The following is a 13,989-nucleotide window of genomic DNA, read 5'->3' on the forward strand; positions in this document are numbered from 1 at the left end:
ATTTGAGAAAAGGCTCAAAGGAGAGAAGTTTCGGGTAAAGTAGCCCCTGAGCTCTGTTCCTTGGAGATATGGTTAGTTCACCAGTTCTCATAGGCCTCTGGCGTAGGCACCCTTGCCTCCAGTCTTGTGTTTTTGTTTTTTGTTTTTTGTTTTTTTTCTGTCAGATGGTTGACTTTTAGATTTGCTTCTTGTTATGGGTTAAATTAACTCCATGGTAGGAGGTATCACTTCTTCATTAAGCATTTGCAAAGATATCTTAGATGCCACTACGCTCACAGTAACGAGTGTCAGTTGCTGCAGAGGAAAGAGATGATGAGGCCCTTAACACCAGACTTCTCCTACCAGGAGACCTTTGAGAAGGCAAGCCTGAGCAGCAGCAGCAGTGGGGCAGCCAGCCTGAAAAGCGAACTTTCAGAGAGCGCAGAGCTCCCTGGAGAGGGCTGCCATGTCTCCTGTGGGAAGGAGGAGGACAGGCTCTGCGAGGAGGTGCTGTCAGAGGACAACTTCCAGCTGGAGAGTGTGGAGAAAGGTGGGTGTGCTTTGCGCAAGGGGAGGGCAGGAAGGCACCGGGGACCTTCTGCGGCTAGGCTCACCCTCTTCTTCTTTTCCACATGCAGACCTGTATTCGGAGCTAGACTACGAGCCGGACGTCTCGGACAACTGTAGCAGCTCCAGTTCAAGCCCCCTAAAGGAGTCTACCTTCAGTAAGCTTGCTGTGCAAGTCTGCCTTTGTGTGACTGCAGTGGGTGGGGCCATGGCAGTGAGAGGGTCAATGGAGTCTGTCACTCCTGTCTCAGGTGTAGCACTCCAGTGGGTAGAGCCAGAGGCCAGACACCAGGAAAGGGGGTGCTTTTTCATTTTTACCAGACTGTAACTAGGGAGCTGAAATGGTGAGGCTACAGGCAACCAAATCACCTTAGCAATGATGGATGTGGTATCTCCTCAGTCTGGGTTAGAGGAACCAGAAACAGAGAATTAGCCTCGGTGCAGACTAACTTTTGTACAATTTTATTCACACTCGCTGCTCTGTTTTTCATTTCTGTCAAAGTGATTAAAACACTGACAAAAGCAACTTACAGGGTTGGGGGGAAGAAGGGTTTATTTTAGGTCATGGCTCCAGGTCACCATCCATCATAGCAGGGAGTCAAGGAGACAGGGATTCAATGACATCACAGCCATGGCTGAGAGCAGAGAGATGTGAATGTGTGCATGCTGCTGGTGTTCTGTCCACTTTCTATACTCACACAGTCCAGGACCAGATCCAGGGAGTGTGCCATCCACAGCAGGCATAGCCTGTTAACCCAGTTAAGAAAATCCCTCACTGGGATGCCCACAGGCCAAGCTGGCTAAATCTTAGAATGCATAAAGTTGATGAATGAAAGCAAGCAGAACTGAGATGTTTAGTGCATCTAAGTAAAATCAATATCTTAACTGTCTAGGACCATGAAAAACACAATACATAAATCCAGCCAAAATTAGTTTAAAATTGCAAAGCTTCTGTAAGGCATAGGACAATATCAATAGGATAAAATGGTAACCAACATGTTGGGAAAAGAACTTTAGCAGTCCTACAGCTGATAGAGGACTAATATTCAATATGTACAAAGAACCCAAGAAGTTAGACTCCAGAGAACCAAATAACCCTATTAAAAATGGGGTACAGAGCTAAACAAATAATTCCCAACTGAGGAATACCAGATGGCTGAGAAACACCTAAAGAAATGTTCAACATCCTTAATCTTCAGAGAAACAACCCTGAGATGCCACCTCACGCCAGCCAGAATGACCTGGTTCAAAAACTCAGGGGACGGCAAATGCTGGAGAGGATGTGGAGAAAGAGGAATATTCCTCCATTGCTGGTGGGATTGCACACTGGTGAAACCACTCTGGAAATCAGTTTGTCAGTTCCTCAGAAAACAGGACATAGCACTACCTAAGGACCCAGCTATACCACTCCTGTGCATACACCCAGAAGATGCTCCAACATGTAATAAGGACACATGCTCCACTATGTTCATCGCAGCCTTATTTATAATAGCCATAATCTGGAAAGAACTCAGATGTCCCTCAACAGAGGAATGGATACAGAAAATGTGGTACATTTGCACAATGGAGTACTATTCAGCTATTAAAAACAATTAATTCATGAAATTCTTAGGAAAATGGATGGAGCTAGAAAATATCATCTTGAGTGAGGTAACCCAATCACAAAAGAACACACATGGTATACACTCGCTGATATGTGGTATTAGCCCAAAAGCTCGGAACACCCAAATACAACTCACAGGCCACATAAAGCTCAAGAAGAAGAAAGACCAAAGTGTGGATACTTTGATCCTTATTGGAAAATAGATCAAAATACCCATGGCTCACAGCCAACCAATAGAGTGAACATAGGGTCTCCAATAGAGCAGCATAGAGAAAGGCCCCAAGGATCTGTAGAGGTTTACAGCCCTGTAGGAGGAACAATAATATGTACCAACTAGTACCCCCCAGAGCTCCCAGGGGCTAAACCGAAGAGTACACATATGTACCATGACTCCAGCTACATATGTAGCAGAAGATGGCCATTTCAGACATCAATGAGAGGAGAAACCACAAGTGCTGTGAGATTGGAGGAATGCAAGTCAGGAAATAGGGGGTTTGGGGTGAGCAGGGGGAAGAGGGATGGGATGGGGGATTTTTGGAGGGATAACAAGGAAAGGGGATACCATTTGAAATGTAAATAAAGCAAATATCTAATAAAAACATTGATGAGTAGGAAAGAAAATAAAGTGATATATTTAGAATTTAAAGACTACGGAAAAATAGGATCAAGTCAACTTGGCAGATCTGAAATGAAAGATGTTAAAATAGAAATGGGAAAAAAAGATAAACATCTCAGAAGAGTATGTTAACTAGATTTAAGTTTTCTAACTAGAGATACTTTAAAATAATTGAAGTAAAAATAATTCTGTCTCCTCAGTGGTTATGCTATGAGAAATGCCAGGAAAGCAGAGAGAAAATAGCTTTCCTGAAGATCCAAGTGGTGTGTAGTCTTTTCTATACATAATGGCTCCCTCAACATGCTGACTAGATCTATCAGATTTTATGGAGCAGTAACCATGTCCAATTCTTTGTTCTATATTTCCTAAAAGGTCTTTTCTGGGAGGTAAGGTGCCTTGGTTTGTATTTGGGTAATGATGGGTACCATGCAGGAGGAACTCTTCATACATGTAAATGTGCATCACATTCTAGATGAGAATTCTTATCACATTCTGGTGATGTGAATACTGGTGTTTATCTCTAGAATAGTGATGGAGATGTGCAGTAGGGAGGCAGCAAGAGAGGCACATCGTGACTGTGGAGATGTCTGCACACAGGCTCAAGTGATGCAGTGCTCAAGTGAAAGAGATGCAGGCATGCTGTCCTGTTGAATACAAACTTCTGTTTAGCATCTTTCCTATGGAAGGAACACACCTTACAATAACAGATCAAGTGCATAGTAGTGGTGGTTACACTGAAGAAAAACTGCCAAGACAGAAGAACTGACCAAGTACATAATAATTTTTTTAGTATTATATTTCAGCTAATATTGTCAAGAAAAAAATGGCCATTACAGTGAAGGGAAATTGTCAGGACAGTGAAACCCTTTAGAAAAGGGGTGCTGAAGGCCACGACACAGCTAGTGGCTGAGCACTGGCCCATATACCCTGGCCCTGGACTCTCTCCAGCACTGGAAACAAGCAATACACAACAACAACAAAAACCAGTTTCTGCAGCAGTAATTTACACTTATTTCTATTTTCTTGTTTTAGGCATTTTAAAGAGAAGTTTCAGTGCATCGGGAAGAGAAAGGCATTCACAGGCAAGGTATGTTGTTTTGAGGGACAGCAGACTTAGCAGTGTATTTATTCTAGGCAGCACTGAGCCACGTGGAGCTAAGTTGCCCCAGGATTAACAGAAGTCACTGTGGGCATGTGGACATAGCAACTGTGAGTGTCTGCCTCCCAGAGCTAGCAACTATGGCTGCGTAGTGTGCTGAAGGGTGCTAAGCCTCAGCATGGGCATTGTGTACTGTGCCTTCTGGTTCTGTGACATCCAAACAGCCAGTCACTCTGAGGATACACTGAACCGAGACATGGAATACCTATGCTCAGTGCACCTAAGACCATGGGTCCTTAAGATAGGGATATGTGACTCAGTCCACAGCAAATGGGGGCAAGGTAAGGGACGCACACACACTTCTTCCCGAGGATCTGCACCCCCCCATAGTGTGCTTGTGAGTCTTGCTCACATATAAAGGCAGAACTCCTTTATACAGTCACACCCAGCCAAGGACAGTGATATATATATATATATATATATATATATATATATATATATATATATATATATATATGATGTATAAGATGTCTGATTTATATCAGATTTATATCATATATATGCATCCTTTTTTTTTTTTTAAGAGAAAGGAGAAATTGTTAAGGGGCATCAGTTGTCTTTGTGACCGTAGCCTCTTAAGGTAAGAACTAAAACTAAAGTATCAGATTTGGCCCTTGAAAGTCCCATGATAGTTAGGAGAACATTTTGGGTGGCATTGGCTGAGGATGGAGTGAACCTCAAAGGCTAAGATGAGCAGATAGCAGAGGGCTGCTCAGAGGCCCAAGCATCCTTAACGCTGAAGCAGTGACAGCACCAGCCAGCAGTGCAGGCCAGTTCTGACATCCAGCTGCATGCCCCAGTCAAGAGGGCTTTACATAAGAATGGAAATTTCTAACCAGATGAATTCAGACATTTTGAAAGTGCCAAGTAATTCTAACCTTGATTTCTATAAGGATCTGTGGGAATTTTCCTCATTTGTAATAGTTCTATTTTCATCTAGCCCTTTGAAAATGACAACAAAAATCCCATGAACAAAAAACCTCATATATTTCATATCTTGAGAGGATTATTTTTTATAAACTCTAGAAATTAGTTAAGTGTTTTGTAAAAAATTGTATAAATCAGAGTTATGGGTAGAAGTTCGTCATGCAGGGACATTGCACAGTCATATCTTTACCATGTACTTATCAATCTGTGAACACAAGTGGCCAAAACATCAAAGGTTCCAAAACCCCGTTCCAAGGTGGCTGAGAACTGTCTTAAAGCCCATGTCTGTATCTGTGTCACGTAGTGGGATGTTCTGTGTGCCAAGCCCCCAGGAAGCACAGTTGTCACTGCAGCCCCAGTACAGACTGAGCAAAGTGACACAAGGCAGACCTGAGTGGGGCTGGGCTGGGGCGGAGGAAACAGCTCTGTCACACAAAGCCGGGGCAAAGAAATCAAAATAGTCTTTACTCTTTCCCAGGTAGTTCTAATGGCCTCTGAGTTAAAATGAGATCATTCTAAAGTATAATTTCTATTTCTCTTGTAGGCATTAAGTAAAGCTAACATTCTTTTTTTATTCATTTTGCTTAGGGTTTTTCTCAACTTCTTAGTGTATTAATGTGAAAAGTGATCTAATCTTCTAAAATATGTAGAAACCAGATGATAAATTTAAATATAAAGGAAGACCATGACACTACATTCTATAGTAAAAATAAATAGGCAAGTCGACCTGGAGATGCCTTTGGCTTTTCTGTAGCCAGCACAGCTAGTGCCAAGGTGACCCTGGGTGGCTGTGGTTAAACAGAACAGAGAGCATACTTAGGCAAGAACTTCTCAAATTTGATCACCCCAGACAGAAGCTGGAAGATTTGTGGGGACCATGAGTTCAAGGCCAGATTGGGCAACATTACAAGAACCCCATCTCAAAAATGCAAATCATCTTCTCAAGTTCTGGTCGTTTATTACAGAGTGCCAGTCTTAGTCTGAACTGTGCAAGGGTTCTTCCTTTACTCTCCTGGTCCAGTGTGTTGCACACAGATGTTTGTTGGATGCTTGTTATAGTATCTTAATGAATTATCTCATTCAATTTCTGAGTCTCTTACTGTAAAGGGTTGAAATCTTGTTCACTTCCTTGAATTAATTTAGTGTTAGCCCACTTCAAAAGAAAAATTCTGTTACTTAGGCAACAGGATTTCTCCATGCCTAACTTGCCTTCTGTTGCCAAGGCAACAGGGTGTAGTTGGCTGGCTGCTCTGAAACATTGGATGTTTGCAGCATCAGAGATTCCTGCAGTGAATACCTGCTTTGTGAGCATGGTTTCATTAAAGGTTGTGCTCCTGACTCCAGTTCTCATGAAGAGAGATGGCTGCAGAGATTTCTGACCATGCAGCATCACTGATGTGATTATAAGGGCCCTCGAGCTGTCCCAGGACCCATGATCCTTCCCTCCCAGTAGCCCTCTCACCATCTACTTGTGGCTACTCTGTGTCCTCTTCTCATTCATAATCTGGGTCTCATTTTGCATTTATTGAATGTGTGTGCTCCATCACTGCTTACCCAGACTAACCAGGCCTCAGCGAGCCTCACCATCCAGCAGTCTTGCTAGCCATACACAATAAGCAGTACTGTGCAGCTGTGAGAGCAGTATTCCTTTTCTAAAATCCTGCCTCGTTTGCCTGCATCTATCAGTACAGTCTGCAGGGAAGGCCTGGAGTCTGGTCCCATCTCCTCACAGCTATACCAGCTCTGTTAACACTGCAGTGGGTGAAGACCTTGACTAAACTCGAGCCCAACCCCCATCAAGTTCCCTGTCACAGCTGTCATGGTGATGAATGTTGAGGATTCTGGCTACCTTGTATATCAAGGTTGCAGTAACCTCACAGGATGTGTTCTTAGTCTTGTAAGCCAAGATGCTCATTTCTGATGATGTAGTTAAAGGATTTCCTTGAAAGAAAATTCTAGAGCATTATCTCTTTCATGGCCCATATTTTAATGACAAAATAATTATCCAAGTTATTCACACTTTTCTGACAAAATAATTACCAAAGCAATTCATACTATACTTGCATCAACTCAGAATAAAATCTCTTTTAAAAACCATGGAATGTGGCTGTATTCTCTGTCTTACTGCCGACTGCAGTGGGCGGACTTGCAGACTAAATCTCCGCTCATCACTTTTGACTCTTCAAGGCATACAAGCTGTGGAGCAGGTTATGCTGGGTCCAAGGACGGGTAGAGGTCATGGCTTTCAGTGTCCTTTCAGCCTCTAAAACACTGTTACTGTCACCAGCTTCAGGAGGTATTTTGTGCCCATTTTCAAACTTTCATTAGACAGGCTCTTCAGTATGCTACGTCTTCCCACCTGTCTGATGCTTGTCCACGTTAAACCATCCCTGTGAGCAGCTTGAGCTATAGTGGACATGTTGTCATCTGGACCAGGACGCTCCACAGGTCATAAGCATTCTGTGTCCCTCAGTCTAGAGTGTCCCCGGCTCTGTATCACCCCCACCATCTGTCCATCTATTGCTGGGCATTACCACGGCTTCTATTCGCAGTGGATATATGCTTTTTTGGAGTTAAAAATGGCTGTCTGTTCTTGCGACTGGTGATTTATCTTTGAAGAAATTAATGGTTTTCTTCTGCACTGAACAGTAGTAACCTCAGAAGCTCTGAGACTATGAGGATGGTTTTTTTCATCCTGGTGTGTAGTACAGGGCCTCCAAGGAAACAGTGTGTGTGTGTGTGTGTGTGTGTGTGATATTATGTCCCTAATGCTTAATTTTTAAAGATTGATTTTATTCTAATTATTTTTTAATTTATTTTTTTCTTAATTGAATATTTTCTTTATTTACATTTCAAATGTTATCCCCTTTCCCCAGTTCCCCTGGGAACCTATGCCACCCCCCACCCCTGCTTCAATGAGGGTGTTTCCCCATCCACCCACCCACTCACTTCTGCCTTCCTGCCCTTGAATTCCCCTACACTGGGTCATCCAGCCTTCACATGACCAATGGCCTCTCCTCCCATTGATGTCCAACAAGGTCATCTTCTGCTACATATGCAGCTGGAGCCATGGTCCCTCCATGTGTACTCCTTCGTTAGTAGTTAAGTCCCTGGGAGCTCTGGTAGGGGGGTTCTGGTTGGTTGATATTGTTGTTCTTCCTATGGGGTTGCAAACCCCTTCAGCTCCTTCAGTCCTTTCTTAAACTCCTCCATTGGGGACAACACACACAGTTGGTTGGCTGAGAGCATCTGCATTTGTATTTGTCAGGCACTGGCAGAGCCTCTCGGGAGATAGATATATCAGGCTCTTATCAGTATGTACATCTTGGTATCCGCAATAGTGTCTGGGTTTGGTGACTGCATATAAGGGAGATCCCCAGGTGAGGCGGTCTCTGGATGGCCTTTCCTTCAGTCTCTGCTCCAACTTTGTATTTGCTCCTGTCCACTTCTAAGAAGGACTGAAGTACCCACTATGGTCTTCCTTTTCTTGAGCTTTATGTGGTCTGTGAATTGTATCTTGGGTATTACGAGTTTTTTTTTTTTTTTTTTTAGCTAATATCCACTTATCAGTGAGTACATACCATGTGTGTTCTTTTGTGATTGGATTACCTCACTCAGGATGATATTTTCATTCATTTGCCTAAGAATTTCATGAATCCATTGTTTTTGAGAGCTGAGTAGTACTCCATTGTGTAAATGAACCAAATTTTCTGTATATATTTCTCTGTTGAGGGACATCTGGGTTATTTACAGATTCTGGCTATTAAAAATATGCCTGCTATGAACATAGTGGAGCATGTGTCTTTATTACATGTTGCAGCATCTTTTGGGTATATTCCTAGGAGTGGTATACCTGGGTCCTTGGGTAGTATTATCCAATTTTTTGAGGAACTGACAAACTGACTTCCAGAGTGGTTGTACCAGCTTTCAATCCCACCAGCAATGGAGGAGTGTTCCTCTTTCTTTACATCCTCAACAGCATTTGCTGTCCCCTGAATTTTTGATCTTAGCCATTCTGACTGTTGAGAGGTGGAATCTTAGGGTTTTGATTTGCTTTTCCCTGATGACTAAGGATGTTCAACATTTCTTTAGGTGTTTCTAGGCTATTCAAGTTTCCTTAGTTCAGAATTCTCTGTTTAGCTCTGGTCCCCAGTTTTTAATAGGGATAATTGATTTTATGGAGTTTTACTCCTTGAATTTTTTGTATGTATTGGATATTAGACCTCTATTGAAAGTAGAATTGATAAAAGTTTTTTTCACAATCTATTGGTTGCCATTTTGTTTTATTGACAGTATCCATTGCCTTAGAGAAGTTTTGCAATTTCATGAGGTTCCATTTGTTGTTTTTTCATTCAATATATTCTTTATTTACATTTCAAGTGATTTTCTCTTCCTTGGATTCCCCTTCCCCGAAAGTCCCATAAGCCCTCTTCCCTTCCCTGTTCCCCAATCCACCCCTTCCCACTTCCCTGTCCTGGTATTCCCTTACACTGCTGCACTGAGTCTTTCCAGGACCAGGGGCCACTCCTTCCTTATTCTTGGGTGTCATTTGATATGTGCATTGTGTCTTGGGTATTCCAAGCTTCTAGGCTAATATCCATTTATCAGTGAGTGCATACCATGAGTATTCTTTTGAGACTGGGTTACCTCATTTAGGATGATGTTCTCCAGTTCCATCCATTTGTATAAGAATTTCATGAATTCATTGTTTCTAATGGCTGAATAGTACTCCGTTGTGTACATAAACCACATTTTCTGTATCCATTCCTCTGTTGAGTGACATCTGGGTTCTTTCCAGCTTCTGGCTATTATAAATAGGGCTGCTATGAACATAGCAGAGCATGTACCCTTATTGCAGGCTGTTAATTCTTAAATTTAGAGCATAAGCCATTGTTGTTCTGTTTGGGAAATTTCCCCCTGTGTCCATGTGTTTGAGAGGCTCTTCCCTACTTTCTTTTCTATTAGTTTCAGTGTGTCTGGTTTTATGAGGGGGACCTTGATCTACTTGGACTTGAATTTTGTCCAAGGAGAAAATAATGGACCAATAAACATTCTTCTACATGCTGACACCCAGTTGAAACAGCACCATTTGTTTAAAATCCTGTCTTTTTTCTACTGGATAACTTTACATTTTTTGTCTGAGATTAAGTGAACATAGATGCATGCGTTCATTTCTGGGTCTTCAATTCTATTCCATTGATCTTCATGCATGTCTCTTTATCAGTACCATAAAGTTCTTATCACTATTGCTCTGTAGTATAGCTTGAAGTCAGGGATGGTGATTGTTAAGAATAATTTTAGCTACCTTGACATTATTGTTATTCAAAATGAATTTGAAAATTGTTCTTTCTAACTCTATAAAGAATTGAGTTGGAATTTTGATGAAGATTGCATTGAATCTGTAGATTGCTTTAGGTAAGATGGCCATTTTTACTATTTTTAATCCTGCCAATCCACTAGCGTGGGAGATCTTTCCATGTCCTGAGGTCTTCTTCAATTTCTTTCTTCAGAGACATGAAGTTCTTGTCATACAGATCATTCACTTGCCTTGTTAGAGTCACACCAAGGTATTTTATATTATTTGCAACTATTGTGAAGGGTGTTGTTTACCTAATTTCTTCTCAGGCTGTTTATTCTTTGAGTATAGGAAGGCTACTGATTTTTTGAGTTAATATTATATCCATCCACTTTGCTGAAATTTTTTTTATCAGGTTTAGAAATTCCCTGGTGGATTTTTTGGGGTCCCTTATCTATACTATCATATCATCTGCCAATAGTGATATTTTGACTTCTTCCTTTCCAATTTGTATCCCATTGACCTCCTTTTGTTGTCTAATTGCTCTAGCTAGAACCTCAAGTACTATATTGTACAGATGGGGAGAGAGTGTTCAACCTTGTCTAGTCCTTAATTTTAGTGGGATTGCTTCAAGTTTTTCTCCATTTAGTTTGATATTGGCTACTGGTTTGCTGTATATTGCTTTTGCTGTTTAGGTATGGGCCTTGAATTCTTGATCTTTCCAAGACTTTTAATATGAAGGAAGGTGGAATTTTGTCAAATGCTTTATCAGCCGCTAATGAAATGATATGTGATTTTTTTCTTTGAGTTTGTTTATGTGGTGGATTACATGGATGGAGTTCCGTATATTAAACCATCCCTGCATCCCTGGGATGAAGGCTACTTGACTGTGGTGAATGATCTTTTTTGATGTGTTCTTAGATTTGGTTTGTGAGAATTTATTGAGTATTTTTGCATTGATATTCATAAGGGAAATTGGTCTGAAGTTCCCTTTCTTTTTTGTGTCTTTGTGTGGTTTAGGTATAAACATAATTGTGGCTTCATTGAACAAATTAAGTAGTGTTACTTCTCTTTATATTTTGTGGAATAGTTTAAAGAGTATTGGTATTATGTCTTCTTTGAAGGTCTAGTAGAATTCTGTACAAATCCCATCTGATCCTGGCCTTTTTTATTTTTATTTATTTATTTATTTTTTGGTTGGAAGACTTTTAATGGCTGCTTCTATTTCTGGGACTGTTTAGATGGTTTATCTCTTCCTGATTTAACTATGGTACCTGGTATCTGTCTAGAAAATTATACATTTCATCTAGATTTTCCAGTTTTGTTCAGTAAATGCTTTTTTAGTAGGATCTGATGATTTTTTGAGTTTCATCCATTTCTGTTGTTTTATCTTGCTTTTCATTTTTGATTTTTGTTAATTTGGATATTGCCTCTGTGCCCTCTGTTTAGTCTGGCTATGGGTTTATCTATCTTGTTGATTTTTTTCAAAGAACCAGCTCCTGGTTTGGTTGATTCTTTGTATCGTTCTTTTTGTTTCTACTTGGTTGATTTCAGCCCTGAGTTTGAATATTTCCTGCTGTCTACTCCTCTTGGGTGTATTAGCTTCTTTTTTGTTTCAGTGATTTCAGGTGTGCTGTCAAGCTGCTAGTGTGTGATCTCTCCCGTTTCTTTTTGGGAGGCATTTAGAGCTATGAGTTTTCCTCTTAGCACTGCTTTCATTGTGTCCCATAAATTTTGGTATGTTATGGTTTCATTTTCATTAAATTCTAAAAAGTTTTTAATTTCTTTATTTCTGCCTTTACCAAGCTATCATCGAGTAGAGTGCTGTGCAGTTTCCATGTGTATGAGGGCTTTCCATTGTTTTTGTTGTTATTGAAGATCAGCCTTAGTTGTGGTGATCTGATAGGATGCATGGGATTATTTCAATCTTCTATCTGTTGAAGCCTGTTTTGTTACTAATTATATGGTCAATTTTGGAAAAGATACCATGAGGTGCTGAGAAGGTATATTCCTTTGTTTTAGGATAAAATGCTCTATAGACATCTGTTTAACCCATTTGGTTCATAACTTCTGCTAGTTTTACTGTGTCTCTGTTTTGTTTCTGTTTCCATGATATGTGTATTGCTGAGAGTTGGGTGTTGAAGTATCCCACTATTACTTTGTGAGGTACAATGTATGCTTTGAGCTTTAGTAGAGTTTCTTTTATGAATGTGGGTACCCTTACATTATGAGCATAGATGTTCAGAATTGAAAGATCATCTTGGTAGATTTTTCCTTTGAGGAGTATGAAGTGTCCTTCCTTTTTTGATAAATTTTGGTTGAAAATTGATTTTATTTGCTATTAGAATAGATAATTCAGTGTGTTCATGGGGCCATTTTCTTGGAAAATTGTTTTCCAGTCCTCTTTTCTTAGGTAGTGTATGTCTTTGTCACTGAGATGTGTTTCTTGTATGCAGAAAAATTCTGGCTCCTGTTTATATATCCAGTCTATCAGGTCTGTGCCTTTATACTGGAGAATTGAGTCAATTGAAGTTAAGAGATATTAAGGAAAAGTGATTGTTGCTTTCTGTTATTACTAATATTATTATTATTATTGGATAGATGTGGAATTAAGTTTATATGGCTAGTTTCTTTTGGCTTGTTAAAAGATTATTTTCTTGCTTTTTCTAGGATGTAGTTTCTTTCCTTGTGTTGGAGTTGTCCATCTATTATCCTTGGTAGGTCTATATTTGTGGGAAGATATTTTGTAAAATTGTTTTTGTCATGGAATATCTTGTTCTCTCCATCTATGATAATTGAGAGTTGCTGGGTATAGTAGCCTTGGCTTGCACTTGTGTTCTCTTAGGGTCTTTATGGCATATTCCCAGGATCTTCTAGCTTCTGCCTATTTTCTTGCCCTTGCCTCTAACCATCTGGTTATCTCTAGTAGTGCCCTCATTCTCTATGATTGGATCCTGTCCCTCCTGAGATCTGGGTTGTGACAGAATTCCTCAGAGTCCCGTAATCTCTGTAATCCTGTGATTCTGTGATCCTGTTATCCTGAGATTCTGCATGTGTCTGAGCTCCTGGTAGTCAAGCTGCCTCTGGGATCCTAGTATCCTGGTGTGACCAAGCTCTTGAGATCCTGTGATCCTATAATCCTGGCATGTTAGAGCACTTAAGAGAAGAGCTTCCTCTGGGTCTTGTGGGACTGGGTGCAGAACTAGCACCCAAGGTCTGCTTAGGGCATTGGCTCTGATCAGAAGGAACCTGTGCCACTGACAGGTTGTAAGTTGCTGAGTCCCTGGATCCCACTGTTTTCAGTTAATTTACTTTATTTTTAAACATGTGTCTGTCTTTATGTGCATCTGTGATTATATATGCCCACAGAATACAGAAGAGGGTATTGAATCTTCTGGAACTTAGAGTTGTAGGTTAGTGTAAGCTATCTTATTCTGGGAATCAAATCTGGGTCCTCTTCAAGAGCAGTATGTGCTGTTAATCACTGAGCCATCTTCCCAGCCTTTACCTTAAAGCTTACTTAAAAGGAATCTAAAATCCTACAGAGCAGCACACAGCTTGGAGCAGCTGGTCAGAGATTCCAGATGCAGGTCCTGTGTCTTATGCTATATACACTTAATAGGAACATTTAAAATAAAATACCTCTTAGGACAATGAAATGACCATCCAGATAACTCAGTTTGTGTCTTACCTGCCTTCCCAAACCATACATAAACACAAAGGAAAGTTTTCCACAATTTACATTTTGGTTCACCTTTTGGTGAGGAGAGCCGTGAGGTGTCAGACACAGTCGCTCTATGGCCTGCTATAGCAGTGCTAAGGCAGTGAGAAAGGATGGTGAC

The 13,989-nt window shown here is 40.7% G+C and overlaps 1 protein-coding gene across 5 annotated transcripts in view; it reads left to right on the plus strand.

Annotated features, from left to right (window-relative positions):
- Nek10 (NIMA related kinase 10) overlaps nt 1-13,989 on the plus strand; it is a 197,820-nt gene that overhangs the window by 134,527 nt on the left and 49,304 nt on the right. For all 5 annotated transcript variants that reach the window (XM_052190707.1, XM_052190705.1, XM_052190704.1 and 2 more), the window contains 3 exons: nt 346-529; nt 618-704; nt 3,798-3,852. In XM_052190707.1, the coding sequence (XP_052046667.1) occupies nt 346-529; nt 618-704; nt 3,798-3,852 (326 nt within the window). The remainder of the gene's footprint in view (nt 1-345; nt 530-617; nt 705-3,797; nt 3,853-13,989) is intronic.

This window comes from Apodemus sylvaticus, chromosome 8, assembly GCF_947179515.1.
Source record: "Apodemus sylvaticus chromosome 8, mApoSyl1.1, whole genome shotgun sequence".
Taxonomy (NCBI): Eukaryota; Metazoa; Chordata; class Mammalia; order Rodentia; family Muridae; genus Apodemus; species Apodemus sylvaticus.